Here is a 27,554-nt window from a genome sequence, read left to right as displayed (position 1 = left end):
CCTCCCCGCCTCGGGCCCTCCCGCCGCCCAGCCCCAGGCGCGGCCCCGGCCCCTTTAAGGCGCGGCCCCGCCCCTGCCGCGGCGCCGCTCGCGGAAGTGCCACGTGTCCGCCCTGCGCCTGCGCGCGCCCGGCGCTTCCGGTGCGGGGCGGCCCTTCCCCTCCCTCCCGAGCTGGGCCGGGCGCCGCCAGACGGGCGGCACCGCCGAGCCGAGCCCCGCCGAGCCGAGCCCAGCGAGCCCGCCGCCATGGCCCAGCCCGCCAGGCCTCCCGCCGCCTACCCCAGCCAGAACGGGGCCGGCCAGCAGCCCTACACCAACGGTGAGTGCCGGCCTGGGCTGCCCTCGCTGGCTGCCCGGGGCCCGGCTGCGGCTCGGGGGCGACACCTGTCCCGCTGCGCTTCTCTCGGCCCTGGGCCGCTCTACGCCCGTTCCGCTCGGTGCTGCGCGGGCGGCAGGGCCGCGCCTCGGCCGAAGGGGCCGGTGTCCACGGGCAGAGCAGCGGGGAGGAGGTGCTCGGGATGACGGGAGCGAAGGAGCGTGGCCGCGGCTGATCCCGGGGCGCTCCCGGGCTTGCCGGAGCGGGCGGGGTCCGGGGACGAGCCTGTGTCCGGCTCCCCCGGCGGCCGAGGGAGTTAAGGGCAGCAAGTGGGTAGCGGTGACCGATTCCCGTCCCCCTGGCGGGGCGAGCGTCACCCGCTCCCTGCAAGGCCACGGTGCAGCCCCGGGCGGGGGCGAAGGTCCCGAGGACCACCGTGCGTGGGACCGAGCCGCCGGTGGGAGCGTGTGCTGCCAGGCGGCACTGGGCAGCCCGCAGCGCTGTTCGTCGGGCAGGGATCTGCGTCCCGTTATTGCTTGCCCCCGATAAGAGCCTCGGTTTGTAAGCTGGCACAGCTGCCTCTCAGAAAGCCGGCGCTGGTGCTGCCGGGGGAAAGGCTGCGCCCGAGCCCTGCTGCCTGTCACCGCAGCCCGGGTCCTGCCCCGGGACAGCCGCGGCGGCAGCCGGTGGCCCTTTGGAACGGGGCTGTAGATGTGGCACCGTGGTTATCGCTGGCGGGGGGAGGACCGGGCTGAGCGCAGGCTCCGGCGCCAGGGCATGAGGTTTATCTTGTCAGTCACCTGAGGTGATCTCGTTCCCTGTGCTGTGATCCAGGGAGCGCTGCGGGGTTTCCCTCCCCTTGAAATGCACCTGTTGGACAGCAGTGGGGCTGAGGCTGCACACCCCGCAGCAGCCCGCAGCACGCCTCGTCTGCTGGCCTGTGCTCTCTGCAAGGGGGGCAGCCTCTGATGCTGGCCTTGTCTCCTGAAGTCACAGAGAACCGTAGAATTGTTTTGGCTGGAGAGAGCATTTAAGCCATCCAGCCCAGCCACCGACCCAACACCACACAGCCACCAAACCCTGCCCCCAGTGCCATGGCTGCTCACTTCTGGAACACCTCCAGGGATGGGGACTCCACCACTGCCCTGGGCAGCCTCTGCCAGTGCCTGACCACGCTTGCAGTGAAGAAACTTTTCCTGGTACCCAACCTAAACCTGCCCTGGCACAGTCTGAGGCACAAGTGCAAATCTCCTCCTCAGCACCGGGCTCCTTGATTAGCTGCTGAGTGTTGCAGTGGTGGTGCTGCATCGTAAGCAGCTCAGCTCTAATGAGGCATTCTGATTTCCCTGCTTTATGCATGAGTAATTAAATGGTTGGACTTGTCTTCCCCCCCCTTCGCAGGGAGTTTGTCGCTCTGTCTCCAAGTCGTCTGCAGAGTGGCACTTTGCAGACGGCCGTTAGAGGGCTGAGAAGGTGGGGGGCGAGAGAGAGACCTCTGCCCTAGAGAGCGCCTGGTCTGGGCAGGGAACCTCAGCTGATGGAGCAGTGGAGCGGGCTGACGCACAGGCTGGCTTGGCTTTGTGTTTGCTGGTTTCCCTGCAGTGGGACTGAGCACACAGTGGGAGCTGTGGAGAGGCAGGAGGAGGAATTCCAGGCTGCCGGGTGGGTGAAGAACCAAGAAGCGGAACAGAGCGTTATGCAAATGAGGGCAGTTAGCAGCCCAGCTGGGGCGGGGAGCTGGGGGCCTGGGCTGCTGGCCCTCGGGATGCATCAGGCTGCTCAGCTCTGCAGAGCTCTTGGCTTCTCTGAGGGTCTGTGGAGTCGGGGCTGCCGGCCTGGACGGATGCTCGTGGGGCAAGCAAAGCCCCTGGGGACACCGAGGGCACTGCGTGGTGCTCAGCGTGGTGTGGGGCAGGCTGGCAGCAGAGTGCTGAGCTGGTGGGCAGCAGGCAGCTCTCTCAACCTGTTGCTTTGCTGTTTGCAGGTGACTCCTGGGCTGGCTGTGGTGAAGGCAGTAAGCTGTGAGAGCAGCACCATGTGCTGGCCGGGACACTGTTTAGCAGGAGCGCTGCGTTGCTTGGCAACAACCTTCCTCTACTTCTGTGTGATTGCCACCAGGACCAGCAGCCTCTCTCCTCTAACTCCACCTTGCTAGTGTGCTTCCCAGTCAATAGTGCAAGCAAGGAGGAGGAACAGTGCCTCTAGGGCTGTTTTGCTCTCTTACCACATAGCAGGACAGAGAGGGAGGTACCAGGAGGATGGAGGCTCCCCTTGTACAAGGAGTGCCGTGGAAGAGACAAAGGGTGATGGGGACAAGGGACTGCTGGGGACATTCCCATGGCACTCCAGAAGGAAATGTTTCCCCATCAGCACAGCTGGACCCTGGAGTCACCTCCCAAGGGAAGCAGTGGAGCCCTCTGCAGTTGGAAGACTCATCCTGGCAGGGTGCTGAGCCAGCTCAGTGCAACTGCCCATCCCCTAGAGAGGCTGGGGGCAGGTGATCCTGGGGGTCCCTTCCAAGCTGGCATTCTGGGACTCTCTTGTGATGTCTTCACTGGCACTTTGAGATCACAGACTTCAGACACTGCTGGGTCAGGACACCCGTGGGGCAGTCAGCTGAAGGGGTGATGGTGGCTGGAGAGCCCGTGGCAGTGAGGCTGGGGTGCAGCTTCTCTGTGTCTTTACCCTTACCTCTCAGAGGCTGGAGCGGTGGTGGCTGCTGGCAGGGACGTGCTGAATAACTGGCTTGGAGTAGGTGATGCTGGAATCTGTGTGGCAGAGAGCAGGACTTGAATCCTGGCCTCCCATGCTGGTGTTTTCACTCCTCGTTCTGTACAACCATGAGGCAACCTTCAGACACAGTCTGCTGCCCTTCCTGGTCTCAGGAGTGAGCTTGTCTTCCTGCAGAGGTGTCTCTTGCTGTGCTGGGGCCCTTCTTGGTGTCTGACTGCTCTCTGCTGCCGTGCTCCTGATCTTGCTCTTCAGCCAAGACCCACCTGGGGGGTTCCTGGACTCAGGGAGCCAGCAGCAGCCCCTGGGGAAAGCTGGAGAGCTTGTGTGCTCTCTGTAGAGGCCTTAGCAAGGAGGCCAGGTCACAATGGGCACCTGGCAGCAGCCTAACAGCAAGCCCTGGGAAGGCTCTGTGGAGCTCTTGCAGAGGGTTTGTGCCCCTCGGTGCTGTGGCTCCAGTTCTGCTGGCAGGCTTGGGCTGGGCACAGGAGCCCTGCAGGCTGTGCCCTGTGCTGCTGGCTGGAATGAAAGCCAGGCTCTGGAGCCTGTGGGGAAAGGGAGCTGTGTCACACAAAACACTGGGACTGGGTTTCACCTCACTCCCCGTAGTCAATCCTCACACTTGTCCTTCAGGGAGGGTGCAAGGGAGCAGTCTGAGTTCTCTGGTTCCTGCTGGCCTCCAGAGTCATGCTCAGAGGTGAATGTTCCAGCTGGAGACGGCTGTGGGTTCGTTCTGGGATCTTGGTGTGGCTGGGAGCGCTGCTGTTGTGTCTCTGTGCTGGTGCAGTCAGGGCCTGGCCCCACTGTCCTGAGTGAGCTGCTGAATGTGCAGAGGAGTCTGTACATCAGGAGTGGAGAAGCCACCTGGCAGAGCACAGGGTGGATTCTGAGGTGAGGCAGAACCCTTGGCACTTCACCTTGGCAGGCTCCTTGCTCAGGCACTGTTGAGTCTGGAGCCATTAACTGCTGGGGTTATGAGCAGTGCTGCAAGGCCGGGGGGGATAACTGGCTTGGCTAACAGGAGCAGCAGGCTGAGGTGGATGGGTGGAGCAGTGTGGTGTGTGCTTGGTATGCACAAGGAACAGGCAGTGGGATGAGATCACTGGCACTGCAGTGCTGCCTGGGCTGTGTGCTTAGCATGGGGATGGAGATGGTCTTTGCAGCTGAACTCCCCCCTGGCCGTTGTGCTCCTGGGCAAGCTGCTGTGGCTGCCCTGGACTGGGTGACCTGCAGAGGTCCCTTCCACCCCCAGCATGCTGGGATTGTGGCTGTGGCTGTAGCCTAGGGCTGCCCAGGGAGTGGGAAGCTGAGCCACTCATGCAGTGTTTGTCCTGAGCATTTCAATATGCTCTGCACTGAGCTTCAGCTCTTGTCAGAACCCCTGGGGGCAGTTACTTTGCCTTGTGAATGGCAGCTCTGAGTGTGGCCAGAGTGCTGCAGTGGCAAAGAGCTGCCTTGTTTTGATGCTGACTGAGGTGCTGTGCCTCCCTGCTGCTGCAGCTGCCTGCAGTGCTTGCCTGGGGAGGCTGCTTGCAGTGCCTGCTGGTGCGCGGCGCAGGCTGCGGTGCTGCAGTGCCTGCTGGTGCACAGTGCAAGCTGCAGTGCTGCAGTGCCTGCTGGTGCACAGTGCAAGCTGCGGTGCTGCGGTGCCTGCTGGTGCACAGTGCAAGCTGCGGTGCTGCGGTGCCTGCTGGTGCGCGGCGCAGGCTGCGGTGCTGCAGTGCCTGCTGGTGCACAGTGCAAGCTGCGGTGCTGCAGTGCAAGCTGCGGTGCTGCGGTGCCTGCTGGTGCACAGTGCAAGCTGCGGTGCTGCGGTGCCTGCTGGTGCACAGTGCAGGCTGCGGTGCTGCAGTGCCTGCTGGTGCGCGGTGCAGGCTGCAGTGCTGCGGTGCCTGCTGGTGCACAGTGCAAGCTGCGGTGCTGCAGTGCCTGCTGGTGCACAGTGCAAGCTGCGGTGCTGCAGTGCCTGCTGGTGCGCGGCGCAGGCTGCGGTGCTGCGGTGCCTGCTGGTGTGCGGTGCAGGCTGCGGTGCTGCGGTGCCTGCTGGTGCGCGGCGCAGGCTGCGGTGCTGCAGTGCAGGCTGCGGTGCTGCAGTGCCTGCTGGTGCGCGGCGCAGGCTGCGGTGCTGCGGTGCCTGCTGGTGCGCGGCGCAGGCTGCGGTGCTGCAGTGCAGGCTGCGGTGCTGCAGTGCCTGCTGGTGCACAGTGCAAGCTGCGGTGCTGCGGTGCCTGCTGGTGCGCGGCGCAGGCTGCGGTGCTGCAGTGCAGGCTGCGGTGCTGGCCAGTCAGGGCCTTTGGCTCACCTGGGCTCGCGAGGATCATCCGGACCTTGAAGTCTGGCGGTCAGGAGGGTGGGGCAGGGCGGGGCGGGGCGGGGCAGGGCTGGCGAGGGTCTCCCCTCCGGCTCCTGAGGAGGCTCTGTCGTGCTTGCAGTGCTTCCCTGGGCCTGTGCTCAAGTGTGTGTGGCTGGGGAAGCACACACAACGGGCACGGCCCTGGAGCCTGGCCTGCTGGTTCAGCCGTGGCTGTGACTTTCCTCCCCCAGGAGGATTTCACTTCCAAGTGCAAGGTCTCCCCTCAGGATGTCCCTGGGGGCAGTGCCAGCAGCAGCCTGCGGCGGCAGCTGTGCAGGTGGAGCTCCGGGCGTGCTGGGAGTCTCCCCACGCTGTCTCTTCTGCTGCTGTGTGAAGCAGACATCGGATGCTGCTCCTGCCAGCCTGGTGTCCTGCCTGGAGAGCTGACAGCCTCACTCCCCTTGGTGTTTCCCTGCCAGTGAGCAGAGCTTGGCTCAGCTGTGCCAACAGCTGCATGCCAGGCACCGGCGAGGCAGCCAGGTGAATTGCTGTGGGGCCCTTCGTTCACTCTGGTGAGCAGCTGCCTGCCAGCGTGGGCAGCATGTGTGCTAAAGTTAACTGCAGAGACCTGCAGAGGTTAGCTCTGCCACTGGAGGACCAGCAGTGACCTCGGCTGGAGCCGGCTGCCGGTGTCTGTGGGAGCTGAGGCTGCAGCCGGTGTCACTCCCGCCCTGAGGCAGTTCTGCTCTTGGTCTGCTCGCTCCCGCTGCTGCCTGGCACAGCTCTGCTCTCTGGTCAGCTTGCTGCCTGGGGCTGCTGAAGGCAGGAGCAGGCCTGTGTGTGGGTTTTAGTTCAGGAGGCGCTGGGCTGGTCAGTGGTGGTCAGGCTGCTGTAAAACAAAGCAGAGCTGAGTGCTGATAGCAAAATCCTCCCCGGCTCGTGCCCCCTGCAGCAGTCAGACCCTGCTCAAAAGCAAAGGGAAGAGAGTCCAGGAGCATCTCTTCTCCTCAGAAGAGCTACAGGTGCTGCCTTTCTGAAGGGTTTGCTGTGTGTTTTTCCTCTGGCAGGTCCTGTTCCAAGCCAGCTGATGCACTCTCCGGATGCCCAGGCTCACAGGCCTCCAGCACCCTACCTGCACCAGGCGCCGGCGAAGGGGCCGCCCCACCAGCCTCCTGGACAGTACACCTACGGTGGCTCTCAGAGCCTTTCTCAGCTAAACCACTTCCAAGGACCTGGGCAGACCCTCCACAGGCCCCCAGCGGCAGCTTTCTCTGGGTCAGCAGCCCGACAGACAGGCCCTGCCCCGCCGGTGCTGCTGCCTGCCCTGCCCAGCACGGCTGCCGCACCCCCCGCGGCCAGCCCCGCGGCGCCCTCGCCCTGGCAGCACGGCCAGGCTGCTGCCCCTCGGCCGCCGGGGGCTCAGGCAAGCCCTGTGGCTCACGGGACTGGGGCAGGGCCAGCGCAGCACCCCCCCTCCTTGGCAGGAAACGCAAAGCCTGCAGGAAGCTATCCCTACCCTGCTCCTGCGGGAGGCCCTGCCCTGCAGCCAGGTAACCTCAGCTCTGCCGTGCTTGCCAGTGCCCTGTCTCGGGCTTCCTTGGGGGGAAGGCAGTACAGAAGTGACTGCACAGCGTTGTGCTCCTGACACAAGGCTGCCAAGGCAGAGAATGCACATCATGAACACAGGGCTGGTTGCTTTGGGTTGGAAAGGGAAGCTCCAGGTGCTGCTCAGTTGGCTGAGCAGACAGCGGGGTCTCGTTTTGGGAAGCTGTGTGCATGGCCAGTGGGGCTCCTGTCACCTTCACCCTTCCGTGCAGTGGCTGCTGGAGCCGTCAGGTGGGGGCTTTGGACCTGTCAGTTGAGAACTCCAGTGCTGTGCAGCGAGTTCAGAACCCCTCAGCTCCTCTGTAATCACTTGACTCAGGTTGTGCTCTGAACAGCCTCACCCAGGGCCATGCAAACGACCTGAACACAGCCTGAACCACCATGGAAGGAGGCCAGCTGAAGGGGAAGCTTCCTATAACTATCTAATGATAACTGTCAGCCTGTAGAGAAAACCATGGAATCACCATGGAATGGGTTGGATCAGAAGGGACCTTGAGGTTCATCCAGTTCCAAGTCCCTGCCATGGGTAGGGACACCTCCCACCAGCCCAGGTTGCTCAGGGGCTCATCCAACCTGGCCTGGAGCACCTCTAGGGAGGGGGCAGCCACAGCCTCCCTGGGCAGCCTGTTCTGGAGTCTCCCTACCCTCACTGTCAAGAATTTCTTCCTCCTTTCCACCTAAACCCTGAAGCACAAAGAAGTGACACTTGCCTTCCTGCTGCAGCCTGCTGGCCCAGGCAGTGGTGGAAAGCTTTCCCAACACTCAGCAGCTCTCTGGCACAGGCTGTGGTGATTGACTATGGAAACAAAGCTGAAGCTGGGGTCAGCAGCCTGCTGGTGGCTGTTACAGAGGGCTCCCTAACTGAGTGTGCTAATAGCAGTCAGGTACAGAAGTGTTCCCAGTGTTGAGGCACATACTGCTTCTCTTGAGGTGCTGTTAGGCTCAGGAGGTGTTTCTGTTGCAGCAAGTTCTGTGTTCTCCATGTACAAAGTAATCTCTCTGCAGGATCTGCACCTCCACCAGTGACCCAGCCCTTATCGCCGCTCCACCCCCCTTCAAGGCCACCTCTGGGCCCTCCACCACTTGGTGGTCCACCTTTAACCAGGCCACCAGCCCAGGCAGCAGGAGCAGCTAGCACACAGCCCCTGCTGAATGCAGCTGCAAGTCAGGAAGGTAAGGAGAATTCTGCTCTGTGTTGCTTTTGAGCATTACAAGTGGCTCCAGTGTGCAAGCATGAAAGCCAAGGCAGCCTTCTCCTGGGCAGCCATCTGGTGCCAGTGAGGCTAATGCAGCCTCACTTCATCTGAGAGGAGCAGGTAGGGCCCTGGAGAGAGGCCAAACGTCTCTTGTCAGTTAATAAGTCATTAACACTCTGAAATAGGTTTGAGTGCTGCCTGACATGCCCACGTCCCCCATGGCTGCCACCTCTGCTTTGTGATGGTCACAGTGCTGCTGAAGCTGGATTCCTTGGCAGCCTTGACTGCTGTGGAGGACACAATCTGTGCCACACTTCCCTCTTGCTTTATTCTGCAGAGAGAAGTGAACTGTGGAGCCTGCAGCTCCTTGCCTCTTTGTGTGGCTGTGCCTCACTCTTCCCTTCTGTGCAAAACCACTGAAACCCATCTGGGATTTGTTCATCTTCTTCAGGATGCCCCTGCAGGCTGTGAGGTGCCAGCTGCTGGGGGCAGGTAGCTGACTTCCCTTGCCTCCTCTGGCCCCTGCACAGCTATGCCATGGCTCCAGAGCTCCTCAGGCCTCTGCACCAAGCAGACCTGAGGCTGTGCTGCATGTGGTGCTCGTGCTGATGGGGCCATGGCTGGCTGGCAGGTTCACTTTCACACTGATGGGTTGTTCTGTCCAAGTTGCTGATCCCCTGCATGTTCAGCTTGCTGGTTTCTGAGGGGTGGTACCTGTGTGAGGACAGCAATAACACATCCAGATCTGGACCTGTGAAAGGCACTAGAAACTGCTTTGGCTTGGAGAGAAACGCTTGCAGGGCCCCAGAGGGACAGAGATGTTTGGCCTGTGAGTCAGGTTGGCTGCTGTGTGCTGGCAAGGTTCAGGGTATAGTGCAAGGTCCTTCAGTAGGTTCTCTTCAGAGAGTTTAATGCCCATAGACAGTGGATGGAGGAGCTGCTGCTTAGCAAGAGCACTGGCTTTGTGTGCCTGCAGCTTGCAGGGGCTGCCCTCCAGGAGCACTCTGTTCCAAGGTTTTTCTTATCTCAGCTGGAATTTGTATCCTGACTGGTATGTGGCTGTGTCAGAACTGCTGGTGTTTGGCAGGCAGCTCTGGGCTGAGTGTGTCAGTGCTGGAAGTTTGGTGTTCCTGTGAATCAGCAGTGGCAAAGCTCTTCAGGGAGGTCAGCACCCAAGTGCCAAGGTGCTTTGCAAACTGCAGCTGACCTGCAGATACTTCTCTGAGGAGGAGGAAGTGTCCCCTGGCTCTTTGTTGCATGGCAAATGCCTGGTCAAAGTACTTTAAAAGGCCATTCAGTCAGAAGTGTAGGAACTGTGGTTTTCCTTCACAAAAAGAGAGCTTGGAGGGGGTTTGTTAATGCCCTGTGAAGTCACAGCAGCAGCAGCACCGTGTGTGAGGAGAGGCTGAGCTGTAAGCCTGAATTCAGATTTGAGATTCAGTTCCACTTGGTGGTGGAGCAAAGCAGATCCAAACCATGCTAACTACAGTGTTGCCCCAGGGTTGCTTTGTGGGACCTCTTTGCAGTGCCCTCGTTAAAGCCTCTTAGCCACTGTGTCCCTGCTGACTGGGGTTGTGTTCTGAGCAGGTGATGCTCCTGCCGGCGATGGGGCGGCGCTGCACAACAGCTACGATGCAATAGAAGGCGGCGGCCTCATGGGTAAGGCTTTGGAACTTCAGCTGTTCACTGCTGAGTGGCTTTCTGAAGGCAGGAGTTTGGATGTTTCTGTACAAACAGAGCTGGTTCAGTGTCTGCCTTGAGAGCAGATCCAAACTTCCTGGCAGCAGGCATGCCTGTGCCTGTCGGTGGGGAAGCAGCTGAGAGCATTTCACTGCAATTGTCAGCTGGCTGCACTTAGAAGCTCAACACCAACCCAAAGCCCTCCTGCTGTGTTAATGCATTGAGCAAGCTGCTGTTCTTCAGCAGTGAACCTCAAGTGTTTGTCTCCTCTGCCTTCAGCAAGCCCCCATGCTTCTCCTGCACCCTCCAAGCTGAACAGGGCTGTTGGCTACTCCTACCCTGCCCTGCGGCCGGGCTACCAAAACGCTGCCGGCCCCGGAGCACCAGGAGCGCAGTACCCAGAGGGAGCAAAGCACTTCCCCCAGGTACAGTGCCTGGGGTCTGTCTCAGGGTGTGGAGGGGGGAGAGGAGGGGTGCCTGGTGGGTGTTGTGCACCCCTGCTGGGCGTGCCCTTTGCTGAGCAGGGGTTTCATGCAAATCGTTGGTGTTGTTGCAGCCTGCCCTGGGCACCAATCACCTCACTGCAGCTCTGGGGGGCCTGAGCCTGCAGCAAGAGGGACTAAGATCTGTGAATCTTCTTCAAGAAAGAAACATTCTTCCCACGACCCTCTTGAAGGCTCCTGTCCCAAACTTGCATGAAGAAATCCAGAGGCTCAACTGTAACCCTGAGTAAGATTATTCATTTGCTATAGCTGATCCAGAAACCCCAAAGGCAGAAATCCCTGCCTGGAAACTTAACTCTTCCCCAAACAGTTCCTTGGTTTTGTGGATAGGAAGCATTGGGAATGGGCTCCCCTGTGCTGCAACAGAGGCAGCAGGTGCTCTCAACTTGGAAGGGAGGAGAGCTGCCTGGGTGGAAGGCGTGAGGAACAATGTGTGCAAGGCAGCTGTAGACAGACACAAGACAGGAGCTCCAGAATGGAGGTGGCCAGGGGTGTGAGTGAGAAAAGAGAGCAAGGTGAAGCAAAAAAGGCTGAGTGAGCTCTGCTCCAGGGACCAGCTCCCAGAGTGGAGTCACTGCAGTGTCAGACAAGAAGCTGGCAGTTGGGTGTTGAAGTCATCTCCCTGAGAGCCCACCCAGAGCAGGTCCTCCTGCTTTGCAAGCCTCCTAGGATAGGTGAAGGAATTCACAGCATCTCTGTGAAGCTGGGGGATCAAACCCTGGGCTGGACCTGGGAAGGTTCTGTGCACATCTGCACTTCCTGAAGTCCCTGCAGTCCCTCTGGGGCTGCTTATAGGTTTTTATGACCACTTCTTACACTTCACTGGCTCAGGTTTGTACAGAAGGGGCCACCTCAGAACAGTTCCAAACCCACCCTTGGTGCAGAAGGGTTTGGTGCAGCTTTGAGCACTGTGACGCTCAGCTGTGCCGAAGGAGCAGGGGCACAAAACCACAACTCAGGTGTGCTGTGGGTCAGGCTCTGCTGAAGCAGAGCAGTTTGACAGAGTTGGAGGAGATCCTTTGTCTGGAAGTGGAAATGCCCCAGCCCTAGAAACAGTAAACAGAAGGATGCTGTGTGCTACTGAAGTGATTGTCTTCCCTGCAAGCCTCTGAAAATAACCTTTGTCCTCCATGTAGGTTGTTCCGCTGTACCCTGACTAACATTCCTCAAACTCAGGCCTTACTGAATAAAGCCAAACTTCCTTTGGGGCTCCTGCTTCATCCTTTCAAAGACTTATCGGTATGAAAACGTTCCACACCTTCCCTGCTGAGATGCAGCCCTGCCTGTGCTGAGTCCAGAGCTGGGCACTGACCTGTAACAGAAGGGCAAGTCCAGCGGCTGGCCTTGGCCCTGGAGAGCCGCCCTGGTAACTGACACTTCCCTGTTCTGTGCAGGTCATTAGAATGGTTCTGATCTTTTGGTTTTCCCTCCCTGCCCTTTTTAAACTTTCAAGCCTCACTCCTTAATCAGTGAAACCACCCAGGGCTCAGCCAGCCACAAGCTTAGAGGCAGCACAGCACCGGGACCGTGCCAGAAGGCAACAGGTGGTGCTGTTAGGTCAGTGGTGCTTGATCTCAGAGGTACAGCCAGAACAGTCCTGTGATTCTCTAAAGCAGTTCCTCCATCTGGATTGCAGTGTGGCCTGGACAGCTTTGGCCTGTCACAGATCCCTTGCACTTACTGATGCCTTCCCCCAAACCTGGTACTACTTTGCAACTGAGCATTATGAAGGGGCTTGGATGTCCTCAGGTAGGACTGATTTTAGCAGTGCCTCCTTTCACCTGGTGTTTTTCACAACTGAAGTCACTCTCTCAAAGATGTGGGGTTTGTTCCTCTGAGTTTTGATCTGTACTGGGCACAGGACTTGGTCTTAAACCATCAGTGCAGTGCTGAAGGCTTTGCAGCTAGATGCCTCGGAGCTCAGTTCCCACAGTCACCTCAGGAAGGAATGCAGGGGTGCTGTGAGGATGCAGCAAGACTTCTTCCCTCAGCAAGTGTGCCCTGAGTGGCCAAGCTGCAGCAGAGGGTGTGGCAGGTGAGCTGTGAGCGGTGAACCAGGAAGCTCTTCTCTTGCAGCAACTGCCGGTGGTGACCTCGAGCACCATCGTGCGGTGCCGCTCCTGCCGCACGTACATCAACCCCTTCGTCAGCTTCCTGGACCAGAGGAGGTGGAAATGCAACCTGTGCTACAGGGTGAACGATGGTAGGTCCTGCAGCCGCTCACTGCTCTCAGCTGTTGAGGTCCACCTCTCCCACCTTGCCCTCTGAGGCTGGGATAGCTGTCTGTCAGCCCGAGGAGCTGCTGCTGGGGCTGAGGCATGGCAGATGTTGGCTGTACTGTCGTCAATGAAGCCCAGGAGGTCCGAGGTGGTCTCCTCAGGGACCCTGGAGGGTTACAAAAAGCTGCCCTGCCTAGCAGGGCTGTCCAAGAATCATTGCCCAGTGGGCCCAGAGGAGCTGATGTGTAAATGCAGCACAGCTAATCCTCCTGTGAAGTAACAGTCTCCATTTGTCTGCACAGTGCCTGAGGACTTCATGTACAATCCTGTCACAAGAGTTCATGGAGAGCCCCATAAAAGACCTGAAGTCCAGAATGCTACCATTGAGTTTATGGCTCCATCTGAATACATGGTAAGGCTTTAATTGCTTGGAGTTGTTCTCTGCCTTTGTTTCCAAGGAGAAGTCAGGACAAGCCTGGGCACAGAGGGCTGCTCTGCAGCTCAGCAGAGGCCTTGCTGTCCCAGGGGAGCTATCTGGGAGCCTTTGGGCAGGGCAGTTCAGATGGCTCATTTCTGACCACTGGAGCAGGCAGCTGCTTGCAGGCCGCCTGCCAGCAAGCTGCAGCTCGACTGGAGAGGAGACAGGAAGGCTTCAGCAGCGCAGCTGTCAGCTGCATGCAGCTGTGGTGCAGCTTGCAGCGGAGGGGCCCCAGCAGCTGGCTGTCCCGCTGCAAGCCCGCGTCTCCCCGCAGCTCCGGCCGCCCCAGCCGCCTGTGTACCTCTTTGTGTTCGACGTCTCGCACAACGCCGTGGAGACAGGGTACCTGAGCACAGCCTGCCAGACCCTGCTGGACAGCCTGGACTCGTGAGTGCCCCCTCCACCTTCCTCATCCTTCCTTCCTGTCTGGAGGAGACCCCCTGCAGCAGGGGCTGCCAGCGGCCAGTGCCGCACAGAAGGCCCCGGCAAGCTGGGGTTCTCTTCCCACCACGGCTGGACTGGGGGCTTCCTCCTGAGGCTGCCTCCTCTGCTGGCTTCCCCAAGGGATGGACACCATCCCTGGGATGGGTTCTGGAACTGTACTTGTGAAGCTTGGAGAAGTGCTTGCTGAAAGCACTGCTCACATCTGATGAGCTGTTCATGAGGAGCAGGCTCCTTGGTGGCTTGCACCTTGTTCTTCCCTTTGTTCCAGTGCTTGTTCCCACCTCAAAAACATGTCTGGAGTGCTGGCTGGGTGACTGCACCAGGAGCTGCTGCCTTGGTGCTTGGGGTTTGTGTGGTTGGTGGTGGTGGTTGTTTGGGGCCTTTATTTTTCACTCCCAAATGACTCAGGCTGCTGCAGTTGAGCTGTTACGCAGCTGCTTGGTAACAACCTGGGCCAGGTGCATGGATGTTTGGAAAGCAGAGCCTGCAGAACTGCAGCTCCTTCCTCCTGAACACCATCTGTCTTGTTTGCAGGCTCCCTGGGAACACTAGGACGAAAATAGGCTTCATAACATTTGACAGCACAATCCATTTCTACAGCCTTCAGGAGGGCCTCTCTCAGCCCCAGATGCTGATAGTGTCAGACATTGAAGGTATGAGGAAATCCCTTCTCTGCCCCCTGTCTGCTGACAGCCTTTGTGACAGCATCTCTCTGGTGGGGGTCTCCAGACCAGGTCGTTGGTCTCTGGTAATGGCTTTGGAAGTAGCATCTGCCAGTGCCTCTGGAGGTGCTGAGCGATGCTGTGGCTGCTCCTGACTGACAACGTGAAGGCAGGCTTGCTCCTGTGGGGGTTACCTCCTGCAGTTACCCAGACCTGTGATCCCAAATGCTGATGTCTGGCAAAGTGCTCTGGATGCTGTGGTGACTGCTGTCTAGGGCTTGTCCCCCTGCCTGTAGCCTCAGGTGCTGTGAGGCAGGGCAGGAGGAGCACCAGGAAACCTTGGCTCTGTGTTTGCACTTCCCCTTGATTATCCCCAGCCCTGCCAGGTGCTACTCTGCCATGGCATGCTGGCCACAGCCATGCTTAGCAGTTGACAGAGGGGCTCTGGATCATGCTGTCAGATGGGGTTGTGCTGGTGCTGTGTGTGTTCTGCAGTTGTAACTGTGGGCATACACAGCTCAATCACAGAGTGTGTTGGCTAGGAGGGGACATTAAAGCTCATCCAGCTCCAACCCCCTGCCATGGGCAGGGACACCTCCACCAGCCCAGGCTGCTCAAGGCCTCATCCAGCCTGACCTTGAACGTCCCCAGGGAGGGGGAGCCACAGCCTCCCTGCAGCCTGTGCCAGGCTCTCCCCACCCTCACTGCCAGGGATCTCAGCTGGGAGAGGCCTGAGGTGCTTGCAAAAACTAAATACCTTTTTTCCCCTCCTCTTGCAGATGTCTTTGTACCAATGCCAGAGAACTTACTAGTCAATTTAAATGAAAATAAAGAGGTAAGAAAGACCTCAAGGGACCAGTGGCATTCCCATAGCTTGGGGGAATTTCTGGGTTACTCAATGCTCTTTGACACCTGCAGGTTAAATGCCAGGTGGGGGTGGGGAAAAAGAGGTATTTGAACTGCTCTGTGACTGTAAACCTCTGCCAGCCTGACCCAAGGCAGTGCTTGGCTTCTGTTAGGGCTTTTTCTGTACTCCCTTGGCATGAGAAGTGTTCACAGGGTTGTGTATGCTCAGCAGTCAGCTCTGGAGAAGACTGCAGACTCCTACCCTTAACACTGCTGCTGTCTCATTTCCAGCTAATTCAAGATCTGCTGAAGACCTTGCCACAGATGTTTACCAAGTCCCTGGAAACTCAGAGTGCTCTGGGGCCTGCCTTACAGGCTGCCTTTAAGCTGATGTCCCCCACTGGAGGCAGAATCTCTGTCTTCCAGACCCAGCTTCCATCGGTGGGAATGGGAGCGCTGAAGCCTCGGGAAGAGCCAAACCAAAGATCATCTGCAAAGGTGAGCGAAGCCCAGAGGCTGAGGGACCTCTCCTGTCCAGGGCAGTGGCTCTGGATTGCCTCTCCTGGCTTAGTTTTGTGCTCCCCTTGCTGAGCTCCAGCCTTCCTGTGTCAACATAGAGCAGCAAAACCCTTGGGACCTGTAAGTACAGCCTGAGGGCCTGCTGGGCACTTGAAGGTCTGACTGGTACTGAGTGATGAGGAATCAATTGTCAGGGCCCCTGAGAAGTGGCAAGGAATGAGTTCATCTCTTTGGGTCCTTTGGTTTGTGCTAACACTCCTGTCTTTGCAGGACATACACCTGACACCATCCACTGACTTCTACAAGAAGCTAGCCTTGGACTGCTCAGGCCAGCAGGTTGCAGTGGATTTGTTCCTCCTCAGTGGACAATACTCTGACCTGGCTTCTCTAGGTAAGGCCTGGTAAGGTGCTTGGGGCTGTGTAAGCCCTGTGCTTCTAGCAGGTACACAGGCTCTACATCAACATTCAGTGCATGAGCCTGGCTGGAGTGAATCCGGTGTGGCAAGGTGCAAGTCCACCCTTGGTGAGCAGTCAGAGGGGCTGCTGATGTAACCTGGCTGGTTTCACAGCCCCCTGTGAGTCGGCTCCTGTGATCCTGCTAATAGTGCCTGAAGTACTTCATTGCTTTGTGCCTTTTAACCATCAGGGTCAACCTCATTAACATTGTAATGGAGCATTTTAACTCTGCCTTCATTAGAAGAAGCTTCATTAGCATTTAGATGATGTTTTTTTCCACCACTTGACCAAAATCCCAAGTGCCACAGTACCTGTAGCTCCATGCCAGTGGAAAGGATTGCAGCCCTGAGACCACACAGGTGCTTGGGCACAGAGCGGTGTCCCATCTGCAGGCCTGGCAGTGTGCAGAGCCACATGAAGGTGTGAACAGGGAGTGCTGCCCTCAGCACACAGCAGCTGCCTGCACCCTGCCAACCCTGCTGCTCTCTTGCAGGTTGCATATCCAGGTACTCTGCAGGCAGTGTCTATTACTACCAATCCTACCACCACAAACACAACCCTGTGCAGGTGGAGAAGCTGCAGAAGGAGCTGAAGCGATACCTCACCAGGAAGATTGGCTTTGAGGCTGTCATGAGGATAAGATGCACCAAAGGTCTGGAGGTGGCTTCTTTGGATTTCAGGGGGAGGGGGTGGAAGGGAAATGAGCATTTGCTGTGCCTTGGTTGGGATTTTGGCTGAGGTGAGTGGAAATGGTTAAAAAAGAAAGCTAAGACAAGTACACTTCAGTGCCATCATCCTCCTAGAAGGGCTCAGGTTGGGAGAGACCTTAGAGATCAGCTACTCTGACCCCCTGCCATGGGCAGGGGTGCCTCTCAACTAGATTTGGTTACTCAAGGCCTCATCCAACCTGGTCTTGAACACCCCCAGGCAGGATGCATCCACAGCCTTCCTGGCAGCCTATTTGTGTCTCACCACCCTCCTACTGAAAAGCTTCTTCCGAAGCTCCAGCCTAACCCTGCTCCCTCAGCTTACAGCAGAGCTTGGGTGCCAGTGAAGGTGCTGCAGATGCCACCTTTAAGCAGGCTGACTGCTGCAAAATCTGCTGGACTTCATAGCCTGGATCCAGCTTGCAGATCCCTGCTTCCCGCTGGGCTCCGTGGGTTATTCCCGTGGGACGGTGTCCTGCCGATCCTTGACCGCCTCGGGCAGGTCTCAGCGGCACCAAGCCGGCCGCTGCCTGGTGCCCGTGCTGCGGGAGCTGAGCCGGTGCCTCTGCTGCAGGTCTCTCCATCCACACCTTCCACGGGAACTTCTTCGTGCGCTCCACAGACCTGCTGTCCCTGCCCAACGTCAACCCGGACGCGGGCTACGCCGTGCAGATGGCGGTGGAGGAGAGCCTCACGGACATGCAGGTGGTCTCCTTCCAGTCAGCTCTCCTCTACACCTCCAGCAAAGGTGAGGCAGGGCTCAGAGCAGGGCTCTGTGCCCACGGACCAGCTGCAGGCAGTTGGAGGAACCTAACCTGTGGTGTCTGCTACCAAGGTCACAGCCCTGTGGTGCTGATGGTCTTGCTTCTTCCAGACCAAGAAGTGTCTTGGGAAGCTTAGTTCTGGCCTGAAAACAGGGAGGCTAGACCCAGACAAAGACAAGTAACCGGCTTTAAGAGCTGCTGGAAGTGGGCTCATGAACCTGTCTGATGCATTAGAGGAAACCTTGGTTCATTTTTGCTGGGTTTTCGTTCTGGGTGAGCAGTGGCAGCTCCTCTGTTGTGCCAGCAAAGCAAAGCTGTGTTTGCAGGCTGCAGTTTGTTTTCCCTACAGGGGAAAGGAGGATTCGTGTCCACACCATGTGCTTGCCTGTTGTGACCACACTGAGTGATGTCTACCTGGGGGCAGACGTCCAGGCCATCACCGGGCTGCTGGCCAACATGGGTAAGCAGCATAGTGCTTGTGGGGCCTGTGTGGATGGCAGCCCTAGAGCTGGGAGCAGCAGCCCTCTGGGAAACAGCAGTAGAAGAAAGGTTCTCTTGCACAGAACCATGGGATTATTTCAGCTGGAAGAGGCCTCTAAGATCATTGAGTCCAACCACCAACCCAACCCCCCCATGGCCACTAAACCCTGTCCCCAAGTGCCATGGCCACAGGTTTCTTGAACATCTCCAGGCATGGGGTCTCCCCTACCTCCCTGGGCAGCCTGTGCCAGTGCCTGACCACTCTTGCAGTGAAGAAGTCTTCCTAATACCCAACCTCCCCCAGCACTTGAAGTGCTTCGTAGGGTGCAAACCCAGGAGGCTGTTTTCAGCGCTTGGCTGAGGTGCAGGATCAGCACAGCTGTGTCTGGGGCCCCCTGCGAGCCTCCAGCTGGCTTGCTGAGCCGCTGGGCCTGGCTCCCTCTGGCTGCAGCGGGAGCTGCCTGCTGGGGTGCACCAAGCACCCGCTGGAAGGGAGGAGGGGGCAGGGGGAGGCCTCAGCAGCTCTGTGCCCCGCAGCCGTGGACCGCTCGGTGTCCGCCTCGCTGAGCGACGCGCGCGATGCCCTGGTGAACGCAGTCATCGACTCCCTGGCCGCCTACCGCAGCTCCGTGCTCAGCCTCCAGCAGCCCGGCCTCATGGCCCCGCACTCCCTGCGCCTCTTCCCCCTCTACGTCCTGGCGCTCCTCAAGCAGGTAAGCCTGGGACAGCCCTCCCCGGGGGTGCACAGCGGTGCCTGGCCTGGGACAGCCCTCCCCGGGGGTGCACAGCGGTGCCTGGCCTGGGACAGCCCTCCCCGGGGGTGCACAGCGGTGCCTGGCCTGGGACAGCCCTCCCCGGGGGTGCACAGCGGTGCCTGGCCTGGGACAGCCCTCCCCGGGGGTGCACAGCGGTGCCTGGCCTGGGACAGCCCTCCCCGGGGGTGCACAGCGGTGCCTGGCCTGGGACAGCCCTGCTCGGGGGTGCACAGCGGTGCCTGGCCTGGGACAGCCCTCCCCGGGGGTGCACAGCAGGGCCTGGCCTGGGACAGCCCTCCCCGGGGGTGCACAGCAGGGCCTGGCCTGGGACAGCCCTCCCCGGGGGTGCACAGCAGGGCCTGGCCTGGGACAGCCCTCCCCGGGGGTGCACAGCAGGGCCTGGCCTGGGACAGCCCTCCCCGGGGGTGCACAGCAGGGCCTGGCCTGGGACAGCCCTCCCCGGGGGTGCACAGCAGGGCCTGGCTGCTCCTGGCTGCTCCTGGCTGCTCCTGGCTGCTCCTGGCTGCTCCTGGCTGCTCCTGGCTGCTCCTGGCTGCTCCTGGCTGCTCCTGGCTGCTCCTGGCTGCTCCTGGCTGCTCCTGGCTGCTCCTGGCTGCTCCTGGCTGCTCCTGGCTGCTCCTGGCTGCTCCTGGCTGCTCCTGGCTGCTCCTGGCTGCTCCTGGCTGCTCCTGGCTGCTCCTGGCTGCTCCTGGCTGCTCCTGGCTGCTCAGCAGGGCACTGTTGTGAGCTGTTCAGCAGCTGCTGCCCTGTGCCACTGGGGTGCTGTGCTGCTTCCCTCCAGTACTCTGTAGAATGCCTTGGGCTGGCAGGGACCTGGAAGAGCAGCCGGTTCCAACCCCCTTGCCCGTGGACAGGGACACCTCCTGCTAGCTCAGGTTGCTAAAGGCCTCATCCAGCCTGGCTTTGAACACTTCAGGCTTGGAGCCTCCACAGCTTCTCTGGCAGCCTGTTCCAGTGCCTTCCCACCCTCCCTGGGAAGAATTTCCTCCTAATGCCTGAATTTGCTCTTCTAAGTGGCACTGTTCAGGCACAGGTTAGAAGGGACCTGTGTTGAGATGCTTCCATCTCAGCTGCAGTGCTCCCTAGGAAGGACTGAGGGTGCAAGGCCACCCCAATCCTACAACCCAGAGATGGGAGCAAGGAGCCTGGTGTGATTTGTATGTGAAGCACTGAGGGGAGCTCCACCTTGTGAGGAGTGCTGAGGCCTTCACCCAGCTGAGCTCAGCTCCCCTCACCGGGCTGCCTTCTGCCGCCTGCTTGCCTGCAGAAAGCCTTCCAGACGGGCACCGGCGCGCGGCTGGACGAGCGCATCTTCGCCATGTGCCAGGTGAAGAACCAGCCCCTGGTGTACCTCATGCTGATGACACACCCCAGCCTCTACAGAGTCGACACCCTCACGGATGAGGTGAGTGTCTTTGAGCCCAGGGAGCTGTCTCAACCTCCTGTTCAGAGTCTCAGGCCTTCCACGTCAAAGCTGCACAGCCGCAATGGGCAAAGCCCTTTGGGATCCTGCAGTCCAGCCCCTCCCCACCTCTGCCAAGGCTGGGGCTAACCCATGGCCCTCAGCACCACACCTCTGCCTCTTGGAAACACCTCTAGGGATGGGGATTCAGCCACCTCCCTGGAGACCCTCTTCCGGTCTTTGAGAACCTTCCCAGTGAAGAAGTTTCTTCTCTAATACCCAACCTAAACCTCCCCTGGGACGACTCGAGGCCATTTATTTCCTTGCTACTTGGGAGAAGAGACCAACCCCCACCTGGCTCCAGCCTCCTTTCAGGGAGTTGCAGAGAGCCAGAAGGTCTCCCCTCAGCTTCCCTTTCTCCAGGCTAAACAAGCCCAGCTCCCTCAGCTGCCCCTCACCAGTCCTGCTCTCCACTGCTCTGGACCTGCTCCAGCACCTCGGTGTCCTGGTAATGAGGGCCCCAAAATTAAACCCAGTGCTCAAGGTGTGGCTTCACCAGTCCCCAGCAAATCTGCTACTCCAGCTGAGAAGCAATTAAGAGTAAGCTGAAGTGCACTCTCTCTCCATAAACACATCAGGTTTATTGGTAAATTGCACAGTGTGACTTCCAATGGAGGACAAAGTGCCCAGCTTCAGCACTCGGACACACACCCTGCCCTTGCTCACCCTTCTGCTCCTCTGCTTGTCTCAGGGCATTGAGCTGTCAGCCACTGTCCTTCCCTTGTTCTTTTAGGGGGCTCTAAACATCAATGACAGAACTATACCTCAGCCACCCCTCCTGCAGCTGTCAGTGGAGAAGCTGAGCAGGGATGGTGCTTACCTTATGGATGCTGGCTCTGTAAGTTGGGGGTGCTGCTGACACAGGGGAGAGCGAGCTCACCGTGTGTGGGGACTGCTGGGTTCATGGTGCTGTCACTGGGTGTCTTCCAGGTGTTGTTTCTGTGGATTGGGAAGAACTGTGGGCAGAGCTTTATCAGCCAAGTCCTCGGAGTCCCCAATTATGGCTCAATCCCACAGAACATGGTAGGTAATGGCTCTGCTGTACCCAGTTGTACAGTGCCACCAGAATATCCTGAGTTCTCACATGCTAGGCCTCCAGGTGTGACTTGCTATGAACCTAGGTCTGGGGAGAGAAGCTCTTTCTGTTGCCAGTCTTGGAGTTTCTTCAGGCTAAAACCTTATTGCTCTTCCCATGAAAAGCACAGTGTGGGGAGGCTGGGGCTGGGGCAGTGCCTCAGCAGTGGGAGCAGACTGAACTCTTGTGCAGAGCACGAGTGGGTTGTGGGACGTCCTTTGGCTCCTGCAGCAAGCCAGGCATCGGTCACAGCTCCAGCATGGCTGTGCTGGCAGCACCTCAGGGCACTTGGCTGTTGGAAACCCTCCCAAGGCAGACTAGAACTGAGCACAAACAGCTGCTTTGTACCTGCTGAGGACAGAGTTGGGCTGTTTGCAGTGCTGCTGTGCTTTAGTGACCAGGCCTGTGCTCATGACACCTTCTGCCTTGCAGACACAGCTCCCAGAACTTGAAACTGCAGAGTCCATCAGAACAACAACTTTCATTGCCTGGCTGAGGGAACAGAGACCTTTCTTCCCTATACTCTATGTAGTAAAGTAAGTGGCTTAAAAACCTCTTAACATAGATTTGGGTATCACCTACTGAACCTCCTTAATGGCAGTGGTGCCTGCTGTGCCAAACAGATTGGACAGCAGGGATGACTTGTGAGAAGCTGGCTGCAATTAGCACTTCCACAGCCCACAAGAGACTGAATGTCACAGATCAGTCTTTGGTTAGTGTCAGTGAAGTGAAGTGAATGCTGATCAGTGCAGTTGTTAGGATTAACCACCCCTGGTGACTGAGATCCTCTTCTGATGTCCTTAAGCTCTTGAAGTATCTTCCCACTTGATCTGTAAGTAGGAATGCCTCCACTGTGGGTCTTGCTGCCTGCTGCTTCCACTCAAACCCTTGTGTTTCCATTTTTAAGGGATGAGAGCCCACTGAAATCAAGTTTCCTGCAAAATATGATTGAAGACAGAACAGAATCAGCCTTATCATACTATGAATTCCTCCTTCACATACAGCAGCAAGTGAACAAATGAAGCCCGGGCCCGCGGCTCACCTGGGGCAGGGAAGTGTTGGCAGTGAGGAACGCTTGTGCTTGTGATACCTTCATTAGATCTGTGGCCTGAGGCAGGGGATGAGAAGTTCTCACTGTGATTTCAACCAACTAAAGCAAATAAAGGACCACACCTGAGAATCAAATGTGCAACCACACAATATTGTACCTTAAGCAAAGAATCAAACTGTTGGGACTGGCTGAGCACCTCTAGTCTGCTGCAGATCATGTTTCTACTGTAAGTACTGGCAGCATGAAGTCCACTTCCAGAGGCAATACTGAGAAGGTGAAACACATTTTGTACAATAAAGAGTTCTCTGTTGCTCAAAAATGTATATTTCTGTAACTCCTGGCATTTCTTTTTAACCTTTTTTTTGCTGCTAGAGATAAAACCTCACCATGCTGACCATGACTGCAGGGAAAGCCTCTCTGGGTGCACCCTTGTGACAGCCTCTCTGGGTGCACTTTGTGACAGCCTCTCTCTCTGGGTGCACCCTGTGACAGCCTCTCTCTCTGGGTGCACCCTTGTGACAGCCTCTCTGGGTGCACTTTGTGACAGCCTCTCTCTCTGGGTGCACCCTGTGACAGCCTCTCTCTCTGGGTGCACCCTGTGACAGCCTCTCTCTCTGGGTGCACCCTGTGACAGCCTCTCTCTCTGGGTGCACCCTGTGACAGCCTCTCTCTCTGGGTGCACCCTGTGACAGCCTCTCTCTCTGGGTGCACCCTGTGACAGCCTCTCTCTCTGGGTGCACCTTGTGACTGCAGAGAGCAGCTCTGTGTTTGGCTGCTGCTCACTTCGAAAGGAACAGATCCTCCAGGGCCAGTGCCTGGGCTGGGGCTAAGGGCACTGAGAGTGAGCTGCCCCAGGCTGGCTGAGTGGTAAAGCTTTTGCTAAGTCAGTATTCACCACAGCAGGGAGGAGGTGGCCCTGCAGAGGCTCCTAGGTGGGTGGCAAGCTTTGTTTTCCCTCAGTGAAAGGACCAGGTCTAATATCAGAGTGCTGTGGGAGGGGAAGCCAGGCAAGGCTTCTCTCAGATGTTTGGGGCTGTGTCTAGCAGGCTTTGGGCTCTTGTTTGCATCAACTGGATGTCAGGCCCCTAACATCCAGCGTGTTTCTGAAGTGCATTCATGTGGCAGCACTTCAGACCTCTTGTCTGGAGGCAGCACTGACTCGGCTGCAGCTGACATTGGCAAAGAAAGGACAAAACTCCTGTGTCTGAGGATTGGTTGATGGTTTGTGAGACATGCTTGAAGCTCTCAGAATTGATTTTGGCTTTACTGTGCAATGAGCCTTAGGCCCAGAGCCAGTGTGCACCCAGTACAAGCTTCAAATATCTCCTCAGATCCCTCCCAGAGCTACAGGTGGAAGTGAAAATCCCTAGATGTGTGCATGCTTCCCATCCCTGGCACCACTGCAGCTCAGGCTCTGGGGGGCTCTGAGCAACCTGCTCTAGGTGCAGCTGTCCCTGCTGGCTGCTGGGGACTTGGGCTGGCTGGGCTTCCAAGGTCCCTTCCCACCCAGTGCATTCTGTGCCAGGCATTTAAATCATTGTGTGGAAGTGTTTTGGTCATTGCTCTGCTTTGGAGCTTGTTACCAATGTAAAGAGTATTTAAACTGCTGCATCCCTGTGCCTATGGAAGTGCTTCCCATGGCAAACTCTTGGTCTTGTGGAGCCTGCCTCCTGGGGCAAGCATTTGGAGCAGGGGTAGTTAGGATACAAGTCAAAGGGCCTCAGGGGGTCATCATCTGCTACCCTTTCAGACTGCAGCTGCATGGGGTTGCAGGAGCTGCCTTGCTGCAGAGGAGGAGTTTCTCTGAGGAAGTTGCTCTTGCTGCTGCAGCACAAGAAGCTGGAGTTCAGAACAAGGTCCCAAATGGCATCAGAAGGCTGTTAGAGAAGCAGCTGCAGCTTCCCTGTCTGCTGTGTCCTGGGCAGGCAGGAGTGTGGTAGTTCCTGGAGCAGCTTTGCAGAGAGTTGCTCTTTCTGCTCAGAGAGGAGGGAGGTTTGGAGCTTGCTTCCAGGGAAAGGGGACTCTCGAGTGGGAGCTGTGCACATGCTCAGAGCATGGCTTAGAACTTGTGTTTGGGGCCTGTTGTTGCTCAGATGCTGACAATCAGCCTCCTACCTGGCAGCCCACCCAAAGCCTCTTGCTTACTGTTCTGCTGTTCTGTCCCTCGGTGCTCTTGAGAAACAGGAACGTGGGAGGTGGCTTCACTGCTTTATGTGCCCAGGACAGTGGCTGAAGATCTCACTCTCTGGAATTAGTCCCCAAGGGTTTCAGAGCAAACCATTGCACTTGAATCAGATGAAGCCTTTGGAGTTCTCTTCCCTGGGGAAGAAGCTCTCCACTGGCTGTTGGTGGTTTGTTCCCCCTCGGAGGGGAAGGGCCTGCTGGAGCCTCTTGGATTGCTGCTGTGAGGGCAGGACAGGAGAGCTCAACACAGAAGCTTCCCACACTGTGTCACTTCTAGCTGCAACTGAGAAACCAGGGCACTGAAGAGAGGGGAGCTGCAGACCCAGGCAGGAGTGGCTCTGGTGCTCAGCCCTCTGCCACTGCAGCTGTTCTCTCTCTTTCTAGTTAAAGACTTTCTTGGTTTTCAGCTGCTCCTGCATTTGCCATGTTAGTGGTCAGCCAACATTGTCACCATCTGCTTTACTTTGCCTTCATTACCACTTTTAATTGGCTGTATTTGAGCCCAAGCCCACACAGACTGTGCTGCAATCACTGGAAGGATTCCCTTTCCTCTAGAATTGATTTCCCAGCAGAAGATCCAAGATGCAGAGAGGCTGTTCAGCAAGGGACTGTGGAGTGTGATTTGTAAGGCTCTGTTTACTGTTCTGGATGCAATCCTTGCAGTCAATTTGATTCTGTAAAGTAGTGTATGATACTGTAATATGAAATCTCTGACTTTCTGATCTCAAACCATTTGATCTTTAGGATGAGGTCACAAATCTTGCCCCTCCTGAGCCTGAGGCAGGATTTACTTGAGGTCCTTTTTACAGTTTGTAACCTCTGCTGTTTTATTCCTGTAAAGAGTCATTTGTAACACATGCAAAGGCTTATTTTATCTGTGCTAGTTTATCAGATTTGGCTACTCAATAAAATCAATTGAAAGAACTCAAGCAAGTCCCTCAGTCCTTCCCTGCAAAACCAGAACCTTGCCTTTGAGTTGAGGGAAATGGTGCCAGTGAGAAGTTCTCCTTGTAGCCAGAGCAGCTCTCGGGTGATACAGCCTGAGAGAAGTTAAACTAAGCAGCTCCAGCTGACTCAGACCTCTCTCACTGGCATTTTCTGTCCCTCCAGAGCATCCCTGGCACTCAGCATTGTTACTCATTCCTGCCCTGGGCTTTGCTCTTCCAGTGAGCCCACAGCAGTGCTGCACCCACCCTGTGCTCCCCAGCCACCTGCCAGGTGCTCTCCAGAGCCAGATGCTCTCCAGAGCCAGCTGCCACTGGCAGGGATTCAGCCTTCAGCAGTGCTCCCAGGCTGGTGATCAGGTTTGGTGTAGCTGATCCTGTGTCTTCATTTCACACCCTGTTCCTTCAGTGCCCTTCTGTAAAAGCCATTCCATCCTAGGCCTGGCAGATCTCTTCTGAGCTGCCCCCACTGCTGCTGCTGGCTCTTCACCCCCAGGGTACTCCATAAGCTCATCACTTTGAGCTCTGGGTTTACAGGGCTTAGTACAGAACTGATCATTCTCTGAGCTGCTTCACAGAACAGGAACTGGGCTTGTCAGCACAAAGGGTTTGCCCTGCTGCTGCTACTGGATCTCACCTTTTTAGCTGTGGCAGAGAGCAGCCATCCTAGCACTGGTTTGAAGATTTGTTTACTGGTCTTTGAACTCCACATTCAGGATCAACGAAGTTCCTGTGGCACAGTCTGAGAGTGGCTCATTGTTGAGGATGTTGAAGGTAATTAACTGGAAGTGTTGATGGAGAGTATCCACATCACTGTCTGCAGCTGCTGTGGCCTTCAGGTGCTTTTGCTCTGGGTTAGCTCTGTGAATGTTTAGCTAAGGGCAGAACACTGGGGTCCAGTTCTGCCCCTTTTTTTTCCACACAAGAAGTATAAGGGACCTTTTATTGCACAGAAAGATGAATATTAGCTCAATTTTATCTGGCTAGAGAGATCCAGAGATGCTCCCTGTTTTACAGTGCTACAGCAGTTCTGGACTGCTTTGGAGCACCTTCTTCCCCTGGGCTTGTCCTCTGTGCACAGCCCATCCTGCAGCTGCTTGCTGTATGAACAGCAGTGTCAGGACACTACACTGGGAATACCATTTGGGAAGCTGCCCTGAACTGCCCAGCAGTCCCCTAGGAGCCTTTCCCTGTGTTGTGTATCCCCTTCATGCATGCATTAGAACATGAACATGTTTGCTGGCACCCCACTAATCAGCACAGCCTCCTCCCTCCTTTGGAGAGTGTCCAGAGCTGACCAAAGAACTTCCTCGACACAGCACTCAAAGCTCTTCCAGCTGAAAACCTCAAAGCTTAGCCCTGTGCTCTCCCTCAGCATGGATCCATCCTGCCTGAGGAGCACAGCAGGGCTTGTGCTTTGTCCTTTAAACGTTGCTGGAAATCCGACAGCTTTGTCAGCTGAGCCCTGTGAGTACCTCTGCTGACCTCTGCAGCTACAGCGTGGGGTAAATGCTGTGTTATGGTTACAGGTGTCAATGTTCTTGCATTCCAGTGCTTATGTTTCCACACAGAACACTGCTTTCATCTCTCTGTACAGGAAGTGAAATGTCACCACAGAATCACAGAGCCATGTGGGTTGGGAAGGAACTGAAAGACCTTCCAGTTCCATCCCCCTGCCCTGGGGTGGAACTCCTCCTAGGCCAGGCTGCTGAAGGCCCCATCCAGCCTGGTTTGGAACGCTGCCAGGCTTGGAGCCTCCACAGCTTCCAGGAGCAACCTGTTCCAGTACTTCGCCACCCTCCTGGGGAAGCCTTTCCAGCAGTGTGCCTAGTGCCAGCCCGAACCGTCCCCGTCCCGCGCCGCACCGAGCGCAGGGTGGCTTCGCCAGGCTCACCCGAGCTGGTCCCAGGCGGAGCGGGCGGTCACGTCGCTGCTGGTTTGCTACTCCTGCAGCCATGCCAAGCCCCTTCCCCTGAAGCTGTCTTCCCGCTGCCGCCGCAGGCCCCCACAGGCAGCTCTGCCCGCGGCCATCGCCCCTCTTCCTCTTCCCGTGCTGCGCCACCATCGTCGTGACGTCACTTCCGAGGCCCGAGCGGCCATCTTTAGTGCGGGTGCCGTACCGACAGGGAGCGCCGTACTCCCTTCGTGTTCCCTGCGCAGCTGT

At 57.6% G+C, this 27,554-nt stretch overlaps 1 protein-coding gene and 1 long non-coding RNA gene across 2 annotated transcripts; one reads left to right on the top strand and one right to left on the bottom strand.

The window, feature by feature from the left end:
• The first annotated feature begins 231 nt into the window (after positions 1–231).
• Positions 232–22,585, top strand: SEC24A (SEC24 homolog A, COPII coat complex component). The gene is made up of 23 exons (XM_068163434.1): positions 232–319; positions 6,407–6,889; positions 7,950–8,117; positions 9,728–9,799; positions 10,100–10,245; positions 10,377–10,549; positions 11,460–11,562; positions 12,400–12,526; positions 12,845–12,954; positions 13,295–13,407; positions 13,999–14,117; positions 14,906–14,961; positions 15,264–15,470; positions 15,762–15,882; positions 16,441–16,599; positions 17,229–17,402; positions 17,768–17,878; positions 18,436–18,611; positions 19,942–20,079; positions 20,870–20,974; positions 21,067–21,159; positions 21,644–21,747; positions 22,119–22,585. Exons 1-23 carry the CDS (start codon positions 247–249, stop codon positions 22,231–22,233), a joined length of 3,246 nt encoding a protein of 1,081 aa, XP_068019535.1. The 5' UTR covers positions 232–246; the 3' UTR covers positions 22,234–22,585.
• Positions 20,695–27,427, bottom strand: LOC137453833 (uncharacterized). Its single transcript, XR_010990464.1, has 3 exons — positions 27,285–27,427; positions 26,028–26,329; positions 20,695–22,146 (listed from the first exon to the last, which is right to left on the bottom strand). It is a non-coding gene; the product is annotated as an uncharacterized lncRNA (long non-coding RNA).
• Between the last annotated feature and the right edge of the window lie 127 nt (positions 27,428–27,554).

Source organism: Melanerpes formicivorus, unplaced genomic scaffold (assembly GCF_026170545.1).
Source record: "Melanerpes formicivorus ecotype bairdi unplaced genomic scaffold, bMelFor1.0.p_v2 SCAF_2, whole genome shotgun sequence".
NCBI classification, from domain to species: domain Eukaryota; kingdom Metazoa; phylum Chordata; class Aves; order Piciformes; family Picidae; genus Melanerpes; species Melanerpes formicivorus.
The sequence above is the reverse complement of the archived record's forward strand: the minus strand, read 5'-3'. Positions and strand labels throughout refer to the sequence as shown.

What these genes read in the sequence shown, in the direction of transcription:
- SEC24A (XM_068163434.1), top strand. Translation starts at nt 247, where the DNA reads ATGGCCCAGCCCGCCAGGCCTCCCGCCGCCTACCCCAGCCAGAACGGG. An exon ending in GAGGATAAGATGCACCAAAG is followed by an intron (nt 16,600 to 17,228) that starts GTCTGGAGGTGG and finishes CCTCTGCTGCAG; the next exon opens with GTCTCTCCATCCACACCTTC. An exon ending in CCTATACTCTATGTAGTAAA is followed by an intron (nt 21,748 to 22,118) that starts GTAAGTGGCTTA and finishes TCCATTTTTAAG; the next exon opens with GGATGAGAGCCCACTGAAAT.